This window comes from Rhinolophus sinicus, chromosome 2 (genome assembly GCF_057876585.1).
Source record: "Rhinolophus sinicus isolate RSI-liver-muscle chromosome 2, RSI-T2T, whole genome shotgun sequence".
NCBI classification, from domain to species: domain Eukaryota; kingdom Metazoa; phylum Chordata; class Mammalia; order Chiroptera; family Rhinolophidae; genus Rhinolophus; species Rhinolophus sinicus.
In genome coordinates, this window is record NC_142502.1 from 93,784,199 (window position 1) to 93,803,047 (window position 18,849).

At 31.3% G+C, this 18,849-nt stretch overlaps 2 protein-coding genes across 10 annotated transcripts in view; one reads left to right on the forward strand and one right to left on the reverse strand.

Moving 5' to 3' along the window:
• The window catches only part of RUNX2 (RUNX family transcription factor 2), a 322,924-nt gene extending 310,361 nt beyond the window's left edge, over positions 1-12,563 (reverse strand). For 3 of the 7 annotated variants that reach the window (XM_074333027.2, XM_074333024.2, XM_088795677.1), the window contains exons 1-2: positions 12,406-12,563; positions 12,082-12,205 (exon numbers count right to left, since the gene is read on the reverse strand). In XM_074333027.2, the coding sequence (XP_074189128.2) occupies positions 12,082-12,205; positions 12,406-12,543 (262 nt within the window). In that variant the 5' untranslated portion in view covers positions 12,544-12,563. Of the gene's footprint in view, positions 1-12,081; positions 12,206-12,370 lie in introns of all 7 variants that reach the window. The other 4 variants (XM_074333026.2, XM_074333025.2, XM_088795676.1 and 1 more) reach the window with 3 other exon arrangements.
• SUPT3H (SPT3 homolog, SAGA and STAGA complex component) overlaps positions 1-18,849 on the forward strand; it is a 464,602-nt gene that overhangs the window by 37,913 nt on the left and 407,840 nt on the right. The window lies entirely within an intron of this gene.

Below are 18,849 nucleotides of genomic sequence, written 5' to 3' on the forward strand. Positions count from 1 at the left end.
CCTTCTCAGTGGATCTTTGGGAACATCAAAGATTTAAGAGAATAAAAATTTAAGGCATATAGAAATAAGATTTAGAAATTAAGGTTGTCGTGGTCACTTGGCATAACTGTGGGCATATAGGCCTTTGGTTATATAGGTAGGACAATGAGACAATGCCAAAGGGAATGTTACAGATAATTATAGGAACTAGGATTTGACTGACACCAAAGTCCATGATTGACGCCATTATTGTTTTTAATTTTGAAAATAAGGAAGATTATAAATTCCTTGTGTTCAATATAAGAGTTTAATTTTTAACACCTCAAATGGTATTTTCATATCATATGAGAAGTATATACTGTGTGGGGTGCACATTGAATAAGATTATTGATTATAATTAGTTAAGAATTATTTAATTCCCTGGAAGTTTATTTTCTTATCAAACCTGAGCTAAATCTTATCTCTTGGTATACTCTTAAGGTTTATTTTATCTTAATCTCTGATTCTCAGTGATCAGTATTACTTAAAGATATATACTTAAGGAGAATGTGGAGACTCAAAGATTATCTTTCTACTTATATTTTTTCAATATAATAACTTTAATTATGTTTCTGAGAACGAACATCTTTGGGATTAGGAAGTAAATTTATTAAAGTTATATTTTACACTATAAGGTACTAATTCAGAGTCAGAAGGCTTGGGTTTGAATCCCAGCTCTTCAACTGTGTGGCTTTGGTCAGGTTTTATTACCTCATTTTCAGTTTTCTCATCTGTAAATAAGTATAATATCCATCTCAATATATGGGAATTGCGAGAATTAGAGGAAGTAATGTTTATAACAGGTTTAGCACAGTGTCTGGCATAATAAACAGTCAACAAAGAAAGGCTAACATAAAGACAAAGTAGAGTTTGATTTAAGGTATATTCTAGAAATCAGAGAGGTATGTTAAGGCACATATATTTTCTTAAAATATTAATATGAGCCTACCTAAATGAGTTTAAAGTTTAAAATATTAAGTTTTTAGAATAGATTGAATCAATAGCTATTTAAATCTAAAGGAAGGGAAGTATTAACTTTTTTGGCTGTATTCATCTTATTGTGTATGCTTCTGATTTTATTTTTCTTACTAATATTACTGTTGGACGCATCACCATTGACTAACATCTCTACTAGAAGAAAGGGAAGGAAGGTAACAAACTGAAATTTTAATATTTTATTTCTTGTGAATAAGCTTTACAAATGTTTAGGGGGAGATAATTTGGAAATTTATATATTTTGTATATACATCTTTAGTTTAATTTCTGGGTGTATTAAAAGTGAACTATCTGTTGGCTCCTAAAGTTGGCTCATTTACCTGGAGAGCTTTGTTCAAAAGAATTTCCAAGGCCTTCTCTTCTACTCTTCTACCCTCACTTTCTCAGACGTATTCCTGAGGTGATTCCATTGATCAGCCAGATTTGGATACGATTGGTGTATATAACAACAAGTCACGTGTAGCTCTGTGAACCCTTTAATGTAACGTACTAAGCCCCACCCCCCTTTTTTTAAAGCTTATGGTCAAATAATAAGGCCACTTATATTTGCTAGAAATATCTTTCTGTAAAGAAAGTCTCCTGTAAAGAAAATTTGTCAACTATTTGTGCCATCTCAGAACTGTAATTAGAATATAAAATGATCATTCTTTTAAATGTTTATTTACATTTAAGTTCCACTGCGTCCTTTTGTTTTTAGAAAAATATCAGGGTGTTAAACATAAAATTTTTATTTTTAATTTTATTTTTCCTATATTATCATATGTCTATGTTTTGTGATGCCCCGCTTAGAATATGTCTCATTAGTGTTTACACCAATTAATGTGCCTCCAGAGCAGGACCTGGGCCTAGGGTGAGGCAGGCAAAGTGCCTGGAGCACAGCTTTTAAGTAGGCACTCACTTTTAGGGGTGTGCAGTAGTCAGTACCTCCTTAAATTTTGTGCCCTAGGTGTTTGCTTGTCTCACTCTAGTTCCAGACCTGTCCCAGAGAAGTAGGCTGCATATAAATTATTTTAATTTTTGTTTAGCCTAATCTCATACGTGCTTAGATGTTTTATTAAAAATTGATGACAAGGTGAAAATAATGTAGCCGAACCCAAATTTATATGATCCAGAAAAAAAAGTTAACTCTTTGTAAAAGATAACATAGCATTATGATTTTATTCTTGCATGTTCAGTAATTGTGAGAGCTTCAGAAATTTCAGTTCACTAGAATCTTGTCTCACATTGAAATGTGCTTGGTTTTATCTACTGGCAGCTACCTGGAATCCTTAGTGCTCTCTATCATAAGTTTCTTAATTTGATATATAGTGCATTCAGCTCTTAAAATTATGGATAATTATTGAAGTAATAAGTAGTGACTCCAGTTTTACTACATTTTTATTAATAATTTTAAAGTTCTTTGAGAATTTGCCTGTGATTTTTCTTTTTTTTTTTGAGTGCTACATCTGGAAATGCTCAAAAATTGTTTGCCTTTTTCAAGGAACAGTTTGTAGTGAAAGTATAACTTCTTTAGAGGTGAGGTTCAAGTTAACAAATGATGAACCATAATGTGAGGAAGCATAATATTGTGAGTTATTATTTGGCAAACAGAACTAATGCAGGCATTAGCAGCTGAAGCCATTAATAAAATACCACTTGCGGAAAGCTAGGGAGATAGGCAACACAGAACTTTCTCTGTAAACTCTCAGAATGTGAACGAGAGTACAACTTAGTTTATTCAATAAGGACTAAATTTTTTAAGTTTAAGTTTGATATGTTTGTAGGTTTCATGATTAATGTGTAACTAGAGCATGAAAGGAGTATTTAGAATGTTAAAATTTGTAGATGTGACATCATTGTCAAGTCAGGCATTTTATTTCTTAAAGTTAGAATTTATTTAAAAGCACGTTTTTTTCAAAATAAATTTTTATTTCTACTTAGAGTGATGCCAAAATAAGTTTCCCTAAATGGAATTATTTAATATTTAAGTCCGTTGATAGTGCTTAAAGTAAACAAAAATAAACCCATAACAACCAAGGGTGAAGAAGTATCTAGATTTGTTTTAGGCTTTCTTTTTCATGGTTTCTCAGAAGTGTATCATATTATAAATACATTCAAAATGTTTTGCTCTGAGGATATGTAGCATTCCTATAAAGGTTAAATCAATAAAAATGATTTGGACACATTCCTAAGCAAGGCTAGAACAGGTAGCCCGTTGTTTTAGGTACCCTTGAGTTTCTGGAGCAGATCATTATGGCGTAGCAAAGAACTTACTAAAAGTTGCTTTCTATGTGTAGTTGCATCAGCTTAAAAAAAGGAAGATTTTCTAGTCTTTTAGAAATGAATATTTTTAAAGTCGCTCTGTGTATATTGATTTAATGATGTGTTTTAAACTCAGTTAAAGTTTTGAAGCTTTTCTTTTCTCCGAATGCTGAAGATAAACGATAATTGATAAGGAAGAGGTACGTACAGGAAAAATGCAACGGCAAGCCTTTCCAGCCAGGTTAGAATAAACGATAGTCTTATAGGTAAAGAAAGTATCACACATTATAATTGCAAAATTAGGAATTAATTGATGTGCTTCTTTTTAGTCTTGCCAGTTTAGAAGAAAATTCTGTAGTCACTGGTATGTTGTATATTTGTTTGAGCAGTTAAAAGCCAAGTTTTAATTTGAGCATTTATTTTAAAAAGCACATGGATTTATTTCTCCTGTTCTCAGGGTTGACTTCTTAGTATGGTATTGTTGCTAGGTAGAGTTTTATTTTATGCCTTTGTTTGCTATTTTCCTGTTCATTTCATATTGTTTGAGTATGGAAGTTTTAAGTTCATATGTAAGTTTTCAGGTTACATTATTTTCACAGCTACTTTTCAAAAAATATCTCTCTGTCAGCTTATAATAATAAGACGATTTTTCTTAAGGTTTCTTTAAAATAGTATTGAGGATATTAGATATTTTTGGATCATGGAAACACAGTGAATTGACTGCATTTGGCTGAATAAGGTTTAAATCAAAGTGGAAAATTTGAGTTACTTACATATAGTAATATAGTTTCATTATAGAAAATCTCTTCCTATCATTTTGTACATGTAATATGTAGTTATTTTGTAAATAAATACTTTATCAAAAATGTTTTTTTATGTTATTTGTTGGAGCACACGATTTTATTTCATAGACAAGAAAAAGTTTGAGCATGCCTCAGTAAAATTTTTTTCCATGTGTAAACACACATAGAGAAGTTTAACCATTTAATAATTAAACAATTTAGCAATTTAAGCCAAATAGTATGCTATCTTAAAAAGTTATTTAAATGCATCCTGATATATTATGATTTATCATTATATTTTTAAAAGTTATATTTATGAAAATAAAAATAAGCCTGATAATTATGGCCCAATTTTATTCCTGCATACCTGTGGATGATAATTAGAAAAAAAATCTCTTCATGTGTTTTCTCTGGTCCTATTGGTGTACTGAAATATTCTGTAATATGCTTATGCATATTATAAGGGAAATATATTGTTAAATCTATTACTAAATCAAGAATGATATACTTCTGATAGTACTGATTATCAGATAATAACCTTTTTAACATGAGGTGCTACTAGTGGTAAAAAAGTTTGAAAATGTTACAAGTTTTTCTTCTAAGATTTAGGGAGAGAGAGGGAGAGAGAGAATATATTATGTATGTTTAGTTTTAATAACTGGGGGAATGTAAAGAATACTGGGTGAACATTGGAGTTGAATAATATATGAAAGAGGAGTTTCTATTATAGAGAGAAGATTGGATTAATAATCAAAGGTTTGGATTACATCGACTTTTATGTTTATATTGCTTTGTAAGTGTGCTGTAGCACATTGTCTTTGTAAGTAGTATCAGCTTTATGAATATATCTTTTTGAATATTTTCATTTTTGTAGTGAACTCTTTATTTGTAAGAGCAGTAGCCATTTTTTTGTGCTGTTTGTCAAAAGTGAATTACCTAAAAGCTTTACCGATTTCATGAGAGGTAAAAATTGATTTTACTAGATTATCTTTTGTAACCAATTATCTTACCTAATGTTAGGATGCTACTGTCTTGATGGAAGTATTCTTGTAGGTATCTCTTATAACATCCTAATATTTTTGAATTGGGTGTTAAGGTCCTTAGTATGTAATTCTTATGTATTTTTAAAATTATCCATTTCTTAGAAAACCAAGTGATTAATATAATGTAGATTATTAGCATAAGGTTTTCTTTCTGTGGTTCTGTAATATTGCAGGTTTCTGTAATCTGATAGAAGTTTATGAAATAAAGTGAGAATTCACTTTTTATTCAAAAAATAGCTTTTCTTTCAGCTCTGTTGACAAAAAAATCTTACAATAAAATTATTGATTAAAGGGAATATATACCTTGTGTCTTTTGGATACTCGTGTCTATTTTCTAGGATCAAGTTACACAAATACAGTAAAACCAGTGGGTTAAAGTATCAATTGTAATATATAGCACCTTATTATTTTATCTTTTCAGCTTTGTGATGAATTCACTTTGTTTAGAATCATTTAAGAAATTTTTCATTATTTGGTAGAAATAATGATGCTTTTCACTTAAAGATTATCTTGGAAATTGGATGTTTAAATTGGAAGTTCAGTGGAGACATTTAAAAATAAAATTATTACTATTGAAACAAAGTAACCAAATTAAAAATCACAATGCCTAATTTAAATTATTTATCCAGGTTACATGGGCGATGAATAAATATATAGAGAGTATACCTGTGTAGCTCAAAGCCAGAGTTGTTTTTTGAGATAAATGGGTATCTGTTTGTAGATTAATTGCATTCATATTTGCTCTTGTGAACTGTAATAATTTGTTTAACTGATAAGTTTTTAATTATTTAAATTTATAACTGGAAAATTATATCCTGAGTTTCACAGGCATAGTCTTTGATTGTTTTTATCTTGAATTTCCCAATAGATGCCTGATCTCTGTTACTAGTTTTATAGATTGACAGCTCTCTGTTAGTATACATGTAAAAAGTAATTGATTAACTTTCACAAAAGAGCTGCAAACAATTCTTCAGTTAAATAATTTACAATGTTTTTTTCCTGGTTTATAATGATTATCCCAAGTGCTGTAATCACTTATGAATATGCATTCATAAGCATATGCAAATACATATACTATGTATTAAAATTTTGAGCTGGACTGATAGTTGAAAGAAATTAAAGTTGTATATTTATGTGGCAAATACTTTGTTTCTGTATAAAAACGTGTCCATGTCCATATAAAGTTGGCATACCGCAGCATCATTATTTTAATTTTCCAAATAAATACTTCATATGTGTTTTTAAAACCTTTTTGATGATTGTCATTGTTATCTAGCTAACATTTTTCCTTTATTTGCTTTTTCTGAAGCACAAAATGTACTTAGTTGTAAGATATCTGAATATGAGGAATATGTATGTAAATAAGGGTTTGGCTCATATAATTTCGGAGGAACCTATAAATGTATTTAAATTTTCAAATTTTAAAAGTCTTTCATGTAGATATATTTTATAGTTGATGGTATAATAATTTTAGTGGACCATAATTGATGTAAAAGAAAAGCCAGTTTGACTGAAAAGTAAAATAAATTATTTGATTTTTGTCATAAAAATTATTTGTCTTGCACAGGATATTTAGATATACCTTGTTAGGAATGTTACTTCTCTAATGTAACTCTCACGTATAATTTCTTAAGGGTTGACATAGAAATAGTGCAGATAACAGAGTCTTTAAACTAGTTACCACAATAGTCTTAAATACATGTCTGGGAATAATGCTAACTTCGTAAATTTGCTGACATCAGTGGAATAATTTTAAAATACCTTAAACATTATTAAGAGTTGCATTTTCTTACTATATCTGTATGGTGAAAAATTCCTTGTTTTGTGAGAAATTGATTTAAAACATGAAAATCATTTAATCAAAATAAACTAACATTTATGTTCTTTTTATTGGAGCCAGTATCCCACTTGGTATGATTTTTTTGTCCTAGACTATATATTAGCTGTTGGATTTATGAGTATTAATAATAATATAAGGTATTTATAGGAGGTGGATGAATAATGAGTTGTTTTTCACTGCAGGTATTAAATGCTTACGTAGCAACTAGCCTTTAAAGGACTCTCTCAACTCCGCAGCTCATCTTATTTGGGAATTGTTTTATATATCATGGTTAATGATGAGCTTTTTATTTATTAATAGAAGAAAGCATGTTTATGAAAAAATACGCTTTAGAGTTAACATCCTGTTCAAGAATAACAATAAACACCTGAAATGGTTAATAATGGTGTTGCTTATATCCATCCAACACAGTTCCAAACCTTGAATCCTATGTCCTTAATAAATAGTATACAGGGGATGAAATTCCTAAAACTTCTACATTAGATGAAGATATTGTATTCATTGTAATGAAAGAACACTTAATCTGAGTTGCCATACAGGTTTCTAAAAATTTATGTGGCAATGTATGGCCTGTTTTATATGTGTCTGCTGTTGAATGGACAAAAGCTTGTGGTCAACTGTAGTTAAAATTGTAAGAAAACTCCCTTTGAATAGGTATAGAATTTCCCCATTTTTTTTTTTTTTTGAATTGTAACACATTAATCAAAATACACGTCCACTGAATTCCATAATCTTTGAAATGGTAATGTTAGGTTGGTGCAAAAGTAATTGCAGTTTAAAAGGTTAAAAATTAATCACAAAAACCTCAATTACTTTTGCACCAACCTAATAGATTGTATTAAGGTATATATTTTCATTATGTGGGACTTTTCTAAAGATTTGTTTTATTAAACATTTCAGATTTCATAAAGAATTTCCATATACTTCAGACAGTTATCTTAGAATATTTTACTCTTTAGAAAATGTTAAGCATCAGAGTTTATTGTTACCTTATTATGGGAGTTTAATGACAGGTTTGTTTTCTTTTTGGTAGAATTTTATCTTTAATGGAATTCAGTTGTATAGGAGGAAAAATACAGTGCATTGAGGTAACCTAATGGGAAGTCTCTGCCTAAATTAGCATTGGTTTTGCTGGCACCCATTAATAAGGTTTACATGGTAAATGACTAGATAAAATACTTACGCTTTGTCACATTTACAATTTTATTTGCAGGAAGGATTTTTTTCATGTTGAAGGTATTTGTCTATTTAACCATATATGTAATATATTTTAGAGAGACATTGTAGAGGTCCACCCTTCCAGTGAACCCTTTATATAACTATCTCTGGAGACTTTCATTAGCTAATAGCATTTTCAATCTTACTGCTTTTGAGGAGCTTTTGCATTACATCACTATTGACCTAGAGTTGTCACATTTTAGTATCCTGAAAAAGGTTAGAACAGCATGGAAGGTTGGTATTTGTATGCTTTGGAGAAAAATTTGAGATGCTACCCTGTTTGGCATCAGTTTTCAAGTATGCACGGGTGCATCATTAATCATAGGAAATGCAAAAATAAATAATCCAGTCCCATTGGATTTTTTTTTATCTGAATACTTACCTTTTCCCTTTTTTGTATATACAGTTGAGGTATTTAGGTAACCCCTAACCTTTTGCTTCAACAAAGAAGTACAGTATAAAAATATTACCACAGTTTTCATGTGAGCAGCTCTTGAGAAGAAAAAAGCTCTCTAGATGAGTATTTGTTGGAAAAAAACAGTTGTGATACAGAATGTCTTAACTCAGCCCCAATACAGTACTTGAGGACCACCAGTGTATAAAATTGAAAGCACATGAGTTTTGAAGCACTAGAAAAGGTTTGTAATTGATTAGCGTTGGTTGAAAGTATTGAAGTACAGTGACTTTTGATTTGTGAATGGTTCTATTCAATAAAGATTAATTCTGTGTGTTTGATAAAATCTTAGTGCCTTCAATGAGTTAGCTTTCCCCCCCTCTGCAGTTTATTTAACCATCAAATATTTCAGTGTTGTTTTAACAAACTGGAACATTTCTATCTTACTGAATTTAACTTTAGCATGACTGATTTAAACAAGTCAAACTATCAGTGATTAGTTCAAAGGGTGTTGACTATATTAATTTTGTCTTCTTTTAAAATAACTAAAATATATCATAATTAATGTATATTTCTTGCCTTTCTTGTGATTTAGAGACAGACTATCAGGAGTTTCAAAAAGACTAACAAAATATTTTTATGTGATTTCTTTGAAATCTTTTACATTTTAATATATCTTTAAAATTTAAAAGTGAAATCTAACACTTTTTCATGTAAAATTAGGATTATTATAATTTAAAATAATTTATGATACAAGTCTTTGGGAATTGCATTGACAGTTTTAGCTTTTCATATGTGTTGGAATGGTCTTCTGTGTTTGTTCTTGACTTTTAAAATTTTCTTCCTGGCTTTTGGAATTTGGCTCTCTGATTTTAGAAGCAAGTTATGACACTTTGTCACTATTAAATCTTGAAACTAAAATTATTATTATTGGTAGGGACCACCACTATTATTTTGGGAATCAGTGTTCACACATCATGTTCAATCAGTCACAGAGATTTTATGTAGAAATTTAATCAGTCAACTGATATATTTTCACAAGTAAGTTCTTAATTATAATACACTCTATGAGTCATATCTGTCATTTTCAACAGACTTTATTTATGGTAAATAATGGACATATTTTGAGTAGTGCAGATTGAAAATTCTTATTTGATTCAAGATAAATGATATGCTGAGGTATGCAAGGACCTGGGAACACTTTCTCTCGCTTTCTCTGTCCGTCTGCCTGTCACACACACACACACACACACACACACACACACAATTTTCACTCATTATATTTGAAGTCAGGCACTTGGTCAGTATGTCCTTTGTCCCTCACCTAGGAAAAGCCTAAACTTTAAAAAACTATTTTGCAAAATTGGAGCACATACTTTTGACAGTTCACTAGGTTGTTTTGATAATCATCATAATAAGAATTTAAAGCCTGAAGTGAGGTTTTAGACTTCAAATAGATTATAGATTGGGGAAATGTTTGCAGTGTGATGATAACCTATATAGAATGTCCACTACCCACCTGTAATTAGTTTGATGTAGTGGGTTCATCTTAAATTCTCTCTCCAGGCTCTAAAGTACTCTTTGGGGGTGGGAGAGGGTAAATTCTACTTTTCAGAAGGGAAAGAATTGTTGTAACATGTAACAGAAGATGATCTTTATTTAGTTTACTATAATGCCTTGTTGTTTACAAACTTGGTCAAGTTCTAGAAATTTTACTGTAGAAATAGTTATTAAGGGTAGTATAGAAATGTAAGACCCCTAATATGATAGAATAAACAGCATTTTAATATATTATTTATGATAATATTAATGACTTATAATGATGAAATAGTCCTTGAAACTTGTGTTAGTTCCCGATCTGGTTAGAAAAGCTTATTTAAAAAAAAAAAAGCAAAACGGTAATATAGTGAAACAGTAACTTAACTGCTTGAGATGCCTGTTTCAAGTTATCCCTCCATCTAACAATAGTTTTAACCATTTTTTTTCCTCATCTCTTGGGTAAGAACAGCAAAAGTTCCCATGTATAAGCTATAATTATAATATGGGCTGTAATGCAGTCTAGTTGTATATATGTTCTGTTTCCTTCATGAAGAAAAACTTACAGAGTAACGCTTACTGCCTACCATTAAATTAAAAAAAAAGATAATCTTTGATTATTATATTGTATGTGTTATGACTGATGGGGCCCACTTACAACTATTGAGGGAGTCACTAAAGGAATTTTACATTTTTTAGTAAAACACAAAGCACATTTCCTCACCCTTTTAAGAAAACCTTTTTCTCTGCTTCAGGTTTATTTCTCTTTGACCTAAACTAAGACTGATCCTCTAGTAGCCAGTTAAAATGTGTGAAGTAGGAGGAGTAAAGGAAACTCCAATCGTTAGTTGTAAGTTATAAAGCAAAGTTAATATAGTATACACAGCAAAAGGATTTATTTTAAAGCATAAAAGAAAATTTTATAATCTTGCCTTGTAGTTGGGACATGTTGGACATCATAAAGAAAATCTTGTAAGTGTTTAGATATTTTACTATAATACCGAATGTCAAAGCAGTTTATTTTTTGTGTATCAACACTAACTTGAAATTAAATATTAAGGGATGATATTATGCCTGTTTTCTTTTAAAGTCCAGCATGATTTAATAGGTATGGCTCTTAAATCATGCAGGGTATCCTTACGGAGTTTTATTTTTCATGAAACTAAACGGTACTCATTTTGGTAGGTCCAAGAATATGATTAAAAGAATCCTAGACGTCTCAATGTTTGCTATGTGTTTATAAGAAATTCTACATATGGATAATAGTGTGTAGATGTAAAATTAAAAGTATACAGAAAAATAGAATTGCATGTAAGTTTTTAAAGACTTCTGTAAACTTTTTAATATCCTAGGTAACTTTGAAGAAAGATCTTTTAAAACTGGCTGTTACATATCCTAATTTTATTTCAGTTGAATACATGCTTCAATTATATAAAGTTGTTTAGAAACAAAGTTATGCAGATATCTTATGATGCAGTTTAAAATTATAAATAGATTTCTTTTCGATGAGCTAGTTAAAATGTTAACTGTACTGCAGGTTTATTTCTCTGTTTTAAATGGTAGAACATAATGTTGAGATAATTCTGTGGTCTGTTATTTTGTAAAATTGCTTCCTTTTTGAAATTTGCTCAAATACTGCGAGCTGCCGGAGTGAATACTTCATAGTATTTTGATTAATTTAGTGTCTAATTTTATTTCAGTGAGGGTTAATGAGAATATTAAACTTTTTTACTGTTTTAACTACCTTATTTCTATAGCACTAAAAAACATTTTGACGAATGTGAGATAATTTTTTCTATTTCAGGCCATTACTCTGAGAAGTAGATAAGTTACAGATGCAAATATGTACAGCAATTTCATTTTTCAACTTTTAGTGCAGCAAAGTAGCATTATTAGTATGATCTTTACTATAATTTTATCCAGAAAAGCTAGCAGTTAGTTTATCCAAGAAACATACCTTTATGTTTAACAGGTTCAACTCTTAATAGGATTTTAAAATATGATAACACTTACCCCAAAAGAAGTTTTGCTGACATGGTGTCACTGTGCTGAAGAGGCTGTTTGATGCCATACTCCCTCCTTTTTTTTTCAGATAGAACTTGTACCCTCTGTTGTAAATTCTGCTTGCAGCCTTAAACTGAAAATACAAACCATACCCAAACCTTGTTTTAGTTTTACAGTATGACTGGAGTACATAGACTTTATATTTATTTTTTTCTGTCAAGAAATTATGTAGCTCGTAACATGTGAAAAGCAAGGAAACAAAACAAAAAGAGAATGAGCAAATATTTGAAGGACCTACTATTACTGCATAGACTGTGGTTAGAGAGCACTCACTGACTCTGTTGGTCTCGGTGACTGGTAGTGACCTGCGGAGATTAACCATTTAAAAACCAGAGACTTCTTGCTGTCCTCCTGGAGAAAGTTTGCACCGCACTTGTGGTTCTGTGGTTGTTTGTGAGGCGAATGAAGCATTCACACAATCCAAAAAAGCAAAAGCTTTAAAACTCCTTTTTTTTGCAAGCACTATTACTGGAGAGACAGAATCATGTGGTTTGTGACCTCACAGTACTCAAAGTAAAGTGGGACTGCCTACCACTGTGGCTTTTCCCCCCTTGCTCTCTCTCCCTCTCTCTCCCTCTCTCTCCCTTTCTCTCTCTCTCTCTCTCTCTCTCTCTCTCTCTCTCTCTCTCTCTCTCTCTCTCTTTCTGACAAAAGGCTTGTGGTAAGGCCCTTCCTGGCATCCAGAAGGATATAGCTATTTAATTTTTGTGACTCATGAGGATTTGGATGGAATACAAATGCTGAAGGAGCCCAAACTCCTGTAAGGTTAAGCATTTGTAGAGCAGAACTCTGCAGTTAAGGGCTTTCCTTTCTATCCTCCTACCCCCACTTTTTTTTTTTTTTTTTTTGCCTCCTCCTTTTATTTAGCTCATTATTGTGTCTGTGGAAAAGTGAGCAAAATTGGCTCAACAGGCTGTGTGAAATTCTGAACAACAGTGATGATTTACAATAATTTACATCTTTGGATTATATCACATTCTGGGGTCTGCTTCATATTTGCTGGGTGATTGGACTCCTTCTGTTTTTCTTTTTCCTGTCTTCTTAAACTTGTGAATCTGTAACTCATTGTAAAAAAGTTTACCTTTCTTAAGGTCTGGTTGCAAACTGCTTGCTGGGCTTGACTGTAATTGGCTGTCATGAAAGTGTTAGTCTGGGGATTCCTTTTACAATGTTAAATCATGTCTGTCTAGTTTATGTATGATCAATATTAGATGCCGGCTCCTACAATAAAGATTAAATGTAATTAGTATTGTTTATATTATGAACACCTTTATTTTATGACTAGTTTGAGGTTTTATAAAAATGAATGACAAGAATTGTAACAGTTACTGAATGAATCTTAGTTTTCTTTATTGTAATGATTTTTATTTTTCAAGGAATTGAATTCATTTTGTATAATTCTTTAGTTTATTTTGATTTTACTTTAACAGACTTTGATAGCAGATCTCATACGTACATAAAGTAAAATTCTTACACTGTAACTTACATTGTTCAATATTACATTTTATAAGTTCAGAGCGGAGTGGGTTAACAGAAGCTGTATTTTTTGTTTATAATGAAAGCTTTGAAATAAATTACAAAATGCTGTGTGTAGTAAGGAATAATGCACACAGACAGAGTATGTTAGTCGTCTCGATTTGCTAATTCCGATTCAGAAGAAAATTGGAAACATCTTTGGGAAACTATCTCCTTTTTTGCCCCTTTGGACATGTATGTATAGAACTCATTTTCTTATTAGGATGATTGTATATCATAGGCAGAGAATTTCATATTTATGAATAGCGCTTCCTGTTTTCATCAGTTGGGAGTGATGGGGTATTTTTCAACAAAAATTATAAAGCCGAACAGACCAATTTTCTAGGCATTTTTTCCATTTCTCCACGCCACTCTGAATTTGCATGTTAGACTTCTTCCTAGTGTGATAGTAACTAGGAGTGGCGTGAAGTAAATGGCTGGGAGGGTGGGTGGAGACAGTGAATTACAAAACATTATTTGGGGTATATTATGGGATAAGGGCTGGGAAAAAGTAAGGAAGGTATTGGAGCCAAAATATCCTTTCCTATGGACTTCCTAGCACAGTTCATTATCTGTTTTGGTTTATATTAGATAAAGATAAATGTACAGACATGTTCATGAGTTTCTTCACAGAAAATTGATTTGCCCAAAATACACTGGGAGGACATGGGAATGATTTCAATCCTTTATTATTCAAATGTCCAGAACTTTTTCACAACAAAATTTTAGTTAAGAAAAGACCACAAATACATTGTAGTGTTTCATTTTAAATGTAGACGAATCATGCCTCATTGTGTATGTAAACATATTTTACACGGAAAAGTAAAAGCTTTCATTTAACATGTAATTATTTCATGCAAAGGAGAGAAAAGTTATTCAGTTATTCTCTAATAAATAAGGTGGACTAGTATGATCTCTATCTCTAATTAATATCTAAAGTAAGTTAAGGGAGGGCTTTGTGTACTTTGTGGAATTTCCAAACAGTTCCGTATGCATATACAATAACAGAATCAGGCAATTGAAAAAATTTAGGTAGCTGCTGTAGTATGGTAAATAAATGCTTTTCTTCTTTTAGGATGAGGTTTTAGTTTCTGCAGAAGGGTTCTCTGACGTCTTACAGCGCTGACTTTTTGCTAGATACGTTCTTAATTTTTTTGAAAATTATGTGTGCTTTGGTCCTCCAAATTGACTTTATATGTAGTTGAATAATCTTTAACATCTATGTGTTTAACTGCTTGTTCTCTTTTTGCAGGTAACCTTTCTGCCCATAATTTTTGGGTCAGGATAATCATTCTTACTGCATAAGAGTTTAATAGATATTGTTGAATATACCCTTTCTGTTTTGTGTGAGGCCCATCAAATTCTGATAGGAGAAAGATAGTGAAGTCATGTGCTTTAAAGTTTGTATATTCATTATCTACACATTTTTTTTCTGAATTGACAATATATCCTCTTTGGAGAAAATTTTACTTCATGGTAAAAATTTTAAAACAACAGTGATAACTGGTATATATTTGGTAATTGACAGTTTGTTTCATTACAAATAGCTTCCCACATGTGATGAAGGGAGACTGACTCCGAAAAGTCACTGCAAATACAGCTCTTGATTATGGATTTATACTATGCTTAAAATCAGAAATGAAAACCACAGGTTTTTTTCTTTGTTCTTCAAAGACCCTCCAAACTTCATCCTTTTGGGGGATTATGTTAGTATATGCTATGTTGAAGTAAGTAACAAGTTTAGGTCTGCTGTATAAATTATGTACTTCAATGCCATGGAAGTGAAATACAGCTTTGAACTTGAAATCAATTTCAAAAAGTAGTTGTCTTGCTTCCCCTTTGCCTTGTATTTACTGAATTTGTCAACATTGGTTAAAGTTTTTATATTGTATGGTGTTAGATGATATGACAGTGTAATAGTGTTTTAAATGCTGCATATATCTTCATTGTTCCCTGTTGAATTATTTTTTTTATTTTTGAATAATGATCCTATTTCAATGCAGTATTTTTTTTTTATGAATATCGATATTGTGCTCATCTCTGTGGGTTTGTTTCATTGTTTTAAACTTCTGTTTGCTGCTGTTCTATTTTTCTTTTAATGAAAAACAACAGGGACACATGGTTTAATCTAGGAATTTTATAAATTGTAGAAATCCTAATTTGGCTTAAAATGTTTTCACTGATTATGAAGTTTTAGTAAGACACTTTCTTAATTATTTTAGCTCGGTATGTGACAATGTATTTTTTGACAGTTTTTTGGATTTGATGTGTAGCTGTTTAAGCTCACATAGCATTTACTGGGCCTTATATTGATGATTGGAAAAGTTTTTATATTAGTAAAATGCATATAATTTTATTAGTACTTTAAATTATTAGTTCCACTTCCTTATTTTAATGGGGTATGTGTTAGTGTACACAATTGCATGCACACGTCTGCGATTGTGTGTGTGTACAGGATATTTTGTGTTACTTCCTGTAATGAGAGTATTTTCTCTGTTTTTCTTTCCTTCTCAGTTTGTTTTAATTAAATTATGTAAAAACCTAAGGCACCACCATGTCAATGATTGCTTGAACAACTTCATTTAGTTAGTATTAGCATCTGTCTGTCTAAATGTGAGATTATGTGGAAATTGGATGCCAAAGAGAAAAATACTGAACTTTTCTCTCTTCCCGCCTCTTCCCTCTTTCCCTCCCTCCTTCTTCCAGGTTTTTTCGGTTTCTCTTTCTCTGTTTTGATATTTCTATAATGTCTCAAACTAGATTTTTAAGGTTCTAGTAGGGGATATTGATATTAATTCTCACAAGTGAATACCTGGCAGGTTTGAAGTACCTAACATTCAAGGCAAATCACTCTTATGTCCTGGTCTAGTACACCTCATTTGCTAGCCGGTATTGCCATCTGATTACAGAGATTTTCTTTCTTTTAACAGTTTTTAATTCCTTCCTGTACGTTAATTTACTTTAACATATTGTTTCATGTGACATTAGCACTTTAATTATGAGGATTTATTTATTTTTTCCTCTGACGATACTTCGAAGTGCAGAGTGATCCATACTTATGTAATGTATCTGTATACATAATTCATGTTTCTTATAATTATTAGAGCAGTTGCTCTTCTAATGCAGTCATTTTTCTCAGAAGAAAAAAAAAGGCGAGAACTTGCAGAAAATATGGGAAACATGCTCATATGACAGCTGAGGATGTGGCTAGGCTAAAGCAGGAAACTACTACCCACAATGCAATGTTACATATACTACCACTTAATAAAATTTATATCAAACATGCTACTGACAAAACCAAAGAAAAATAATATCCCAACTATACTAGTTAATATACTAAATATATCTAGGGAAAAGTGAAACTAATCTTTTTGGAACCTTTGTATTTAGAGAATATAGTAAATGAAACGGGGGGAACATCATTGGAGCTCTGTGGTAACTTTGTGCTGTGAGACTTGGTTTTAGGTGAAACTGTCTTACAATGAGAACCTTTTGGATATTAACTTTCCTGGAAAAGGCGCAAAAGGACACCCCCTCTCTTTTTTAATGCATTGTTGCAGTATTAAATAGGGTTAGAGGACATTGTCATCTAGTAGGAAACATAAATTATGAGAGAGTCATCATGATTATTTAAGCTTTTTACTCAGCCAGATATATTCCTTTCCATTTTGTTTTAAGTTGTCTTTTATTGCCAGGTTTGAGGTGGGCTTGAGTTGTCCACTGAGGCATATTTCTTTTCAAAGTAATTGTTTTCCTTGCTTTCTTTTTGTTTATGTTAACCCACCTATAGCTTACCTGATCAGTCCATCGGCTTTCCTGTAGGGAGGGTTAGTCTAAAGCAACACTATAAAGTGCTTTTATAATGTGGTTGTAAAAGATACTACGGTATCTTCTTAAAAAATCAGATTTTAATATACTTAGGGTTTCTGTTTATAAATCTTTAATCTTCTGTGCTCTTAGCTGTCAGGCTATAGCAATTTTGATGAATTTAGTACCTTAGTAATTTAGATGAATTATGAGGCTTTATAAAGAGGTTGTTAAAGATTTAAGTAAGGGAACATAGTAGAGTTTTGAATTGAAATAATGTACAGAAATTTTATCAGGAAGAATAGTAAAGACTATTAAGGTACTTTTACCTGTGAAAGATCCCCTCTCAATATTCCAGTGTATAAATTACCACTGTGTCAGACCTGGCATGGTATTTGTCATCTCATCATTTAAACATTAATATATTGTCTCTCTGTCTGTGTCTCTGTTAAGGATGATTTGCTTAATTGTTTGAAGTGTTTTCTCCTTTAGAGACTGCTTATCAATAACAGCTGTAGCACTGTGGCTTTTCTCCATGGACTCATGGTGGTCTTTAGAACAACGTTCCTCAACTTTGACAGGTGAGACGGAGGCTCTCCAGTGCCACTGCTTTTGGATGAATCTAGCTGTGGTTGGAGAAAATGCATCTTGCCAAAATATATGGGTGAGACCACACACAGCCTTTAAAATAGTTATTGTAGGCTTATTTTTAGGAATACATGTCTTGACAGTTCTTTTATTTGCATGCCAATTTCATTGCTGTGTATAGATATTTCATTGGTTTCAGTAAAGGCGATTGCAGATTTAGGTCTTTTATTTGTTAAGCCTTGTGTATAATTTACACTGGAAAAGACTTGGAATTCAGGCATAATTAGCAATGTAGAAAATATATTGAAAATGAATCACTAGAATACTGATCTTTTTGTTTTTATAAATTTGACAGTATTCCCATTGGAAATCTCAATTTCCCAGATAGTTTAGTAGTCAAAAATTGCTCTCATTTGAACTTTAAGATCAAATAAATTAGGAGAGAATGTTAAAATATTCATATTACTTCAATTACATTAGTAGTAAAAAATTTGTGGTTCTTGTTATTCAGAAGTACATATTTTATAATACTGATATAATAAAGCATTGTTCAAAATGTAAGCTTTACACTTTAGTTAAAGCTTGAAAGCATTGAAACAAATGGCCAAATAAGTCAGTTTCTTAATGCATAAGCATAATATGCAAGCCATCTAGTCTTTTTATGGGATGATTAAAACTTTATTCAATGTAGTGAACTATAAAATTGACTATATGTTTGACAAAAGTATGCTTAGTCTTCTAAAACTGGCGTTTTCAGTGACCAGTAAAGAGCACTGTTTAGATTTTTATAAACTGTTTCTTTTTATA